We start from the raw sequence: 1,332 nt of genomic DNA, 5'->3' as shown, positions 1-1,332 counted from the left end.
TCCTGCCCACTCTTGGGGTGTGGGGGTGGGTGCTGGCCGGGCCACGGTCCTGGCTGGAGGTGGCCCTCCACCTGGCCCAGCTGCGCCTGCAGAAGCCCCAAGGCTCGAACCAGGCTCTGCAAGCCCGCGTTGGGGGCTTGCGTGTTTTTCTTGGCACCAGGAGGGAAACTTGTCCGGTTCTTTACGGCCATGAGCTGCAGGTAATGGAATAGGAATCTAATATCTCAGCAGGCTGGTCCCTTCCCCTTGTTTTCATCTGGAATGTAGCTTTTCCGCAGCCGTCAGCAGGCAGGCCTGGCCTCTCTGGGAAGGGCCTGTGTCCTTGATGTTATTTATGGCAGGACCACCCCTCGGTGGTTTGGCCTCACTCATCAGCCGGGTTCCCGCCCTCGTCCTGGCCTGAGAGTCAGCTCCATGGAAGCAGATACCGCCCTGCGGGACCTGGGCAGGCAGACCGCACAGTGACTGAGACGGCATGGCGGCCTCTCCAAGGCCTGTTCTCCGCCTGCTCCTCATGTCTTACACACGACTGCCCCAGGCTGCCAGACCCCACTGCTTGGTAGCAGGGCTGGGAGGTGTTTTCCCATCATGCCGTCTGTGGCCTCAAGGGGGCAGGGTGCACTGGCCTGGCTGGGCCCTTGACTGTGTTCTCGTGGTTGGTTCTGAGATTCCCGTCAGGGAGGCAGGATGATGAGATGATTCCCCAGAGCATCTTTTGGCCCCAGACACAGCCAGGTGGGTGTGGAGTGGGCCAGAGCAGGAGGAAGCTTCGACAGTTGCCCACCTGCATCCCCACCCTGGATTTTGGAGCCTTCACGTGCTGCTGGCTACAGGACCTGCCCAGAACAGAGCTGCCTGTCTGGATGGCATGTCATTTCAAAGAGGGAGGCACTGGACAAGCCGGACTGGAGAAGGACTGGCTGAATCAGCACAGTACTTCACCCCGTGGGCTCTGGAAGTGCCAAGAAGGACGATGGCATCAGGAGTCACCATCTCCTACAACCAGGAGAAGATAAAGTAGATGAATGAGATCTTCTAAGAATCAAATCTCTATACACATCCAAAAACGTCTCCAACAGGGTAAAAAGGGAAGCCACTGACTGGGAAAAAGTATTTGGTAATGACATGCCAGATAAAGGACTTATATCCAGAATTTACAAAATACTTGAGCACCACAAGATAAAGGTAAATAATCCAATAGAAAAATGAGCACAGGATATGAACAGACACTTCACTGAAGATGACATTCAGATGGCTAACAAGCACATGAAGAAATGTTCAAAATCCCTAGCTCTGAGAGAGATGCAAATCAAAACAACTATGAGATATCAT

At 54.4% G+C, this 1,332-nt stretch overlaps 1 protein-coding gene across 1 annotated transcript in view; it reads left to right on the top strand.

The window, feature by feature from the left end:
* Positions 1–475: 475 nt before the first annotated feature.
* GNB1L (guanine nucleotide binding protein (G protein), beta polypeptide 1-like) overlaps positions 476–1,332 on the top strand; it is a 53,023-nt gene continuing 52,166 nt past the window's right edge. The window contains exon 1 of the mRNA XM_006890507.1: positions 476–559. Within this exon, the coding sequence (XP_006890569.1) occupies positions 476–559 (84 nt within the window). The remainder of the gene's footprint in view (positions 560–1,332) is intronic.

Source organism: Elephantulus edwardii, unplaced genomic scaffold, assembly GCF_000299155.1.
Source record: "Elephantulus edwardii isolate Elephantulus edwardi_28Jun2011 unplaced genomic scaffold, EleEdw1.0 scaffold00089, whole genome shotgun sequence".
Classification (NCBI taxonomy): domain Eukaryota; kingdom Metazoa; phylum Chordata; class Mammalia; order Macroscelidea; family Macroscelididae; genus Elephantulus; species Elephantulus edwardii.
This window is presented reverse-complemented; position numbering and strand designations above follow the sequence as displayed.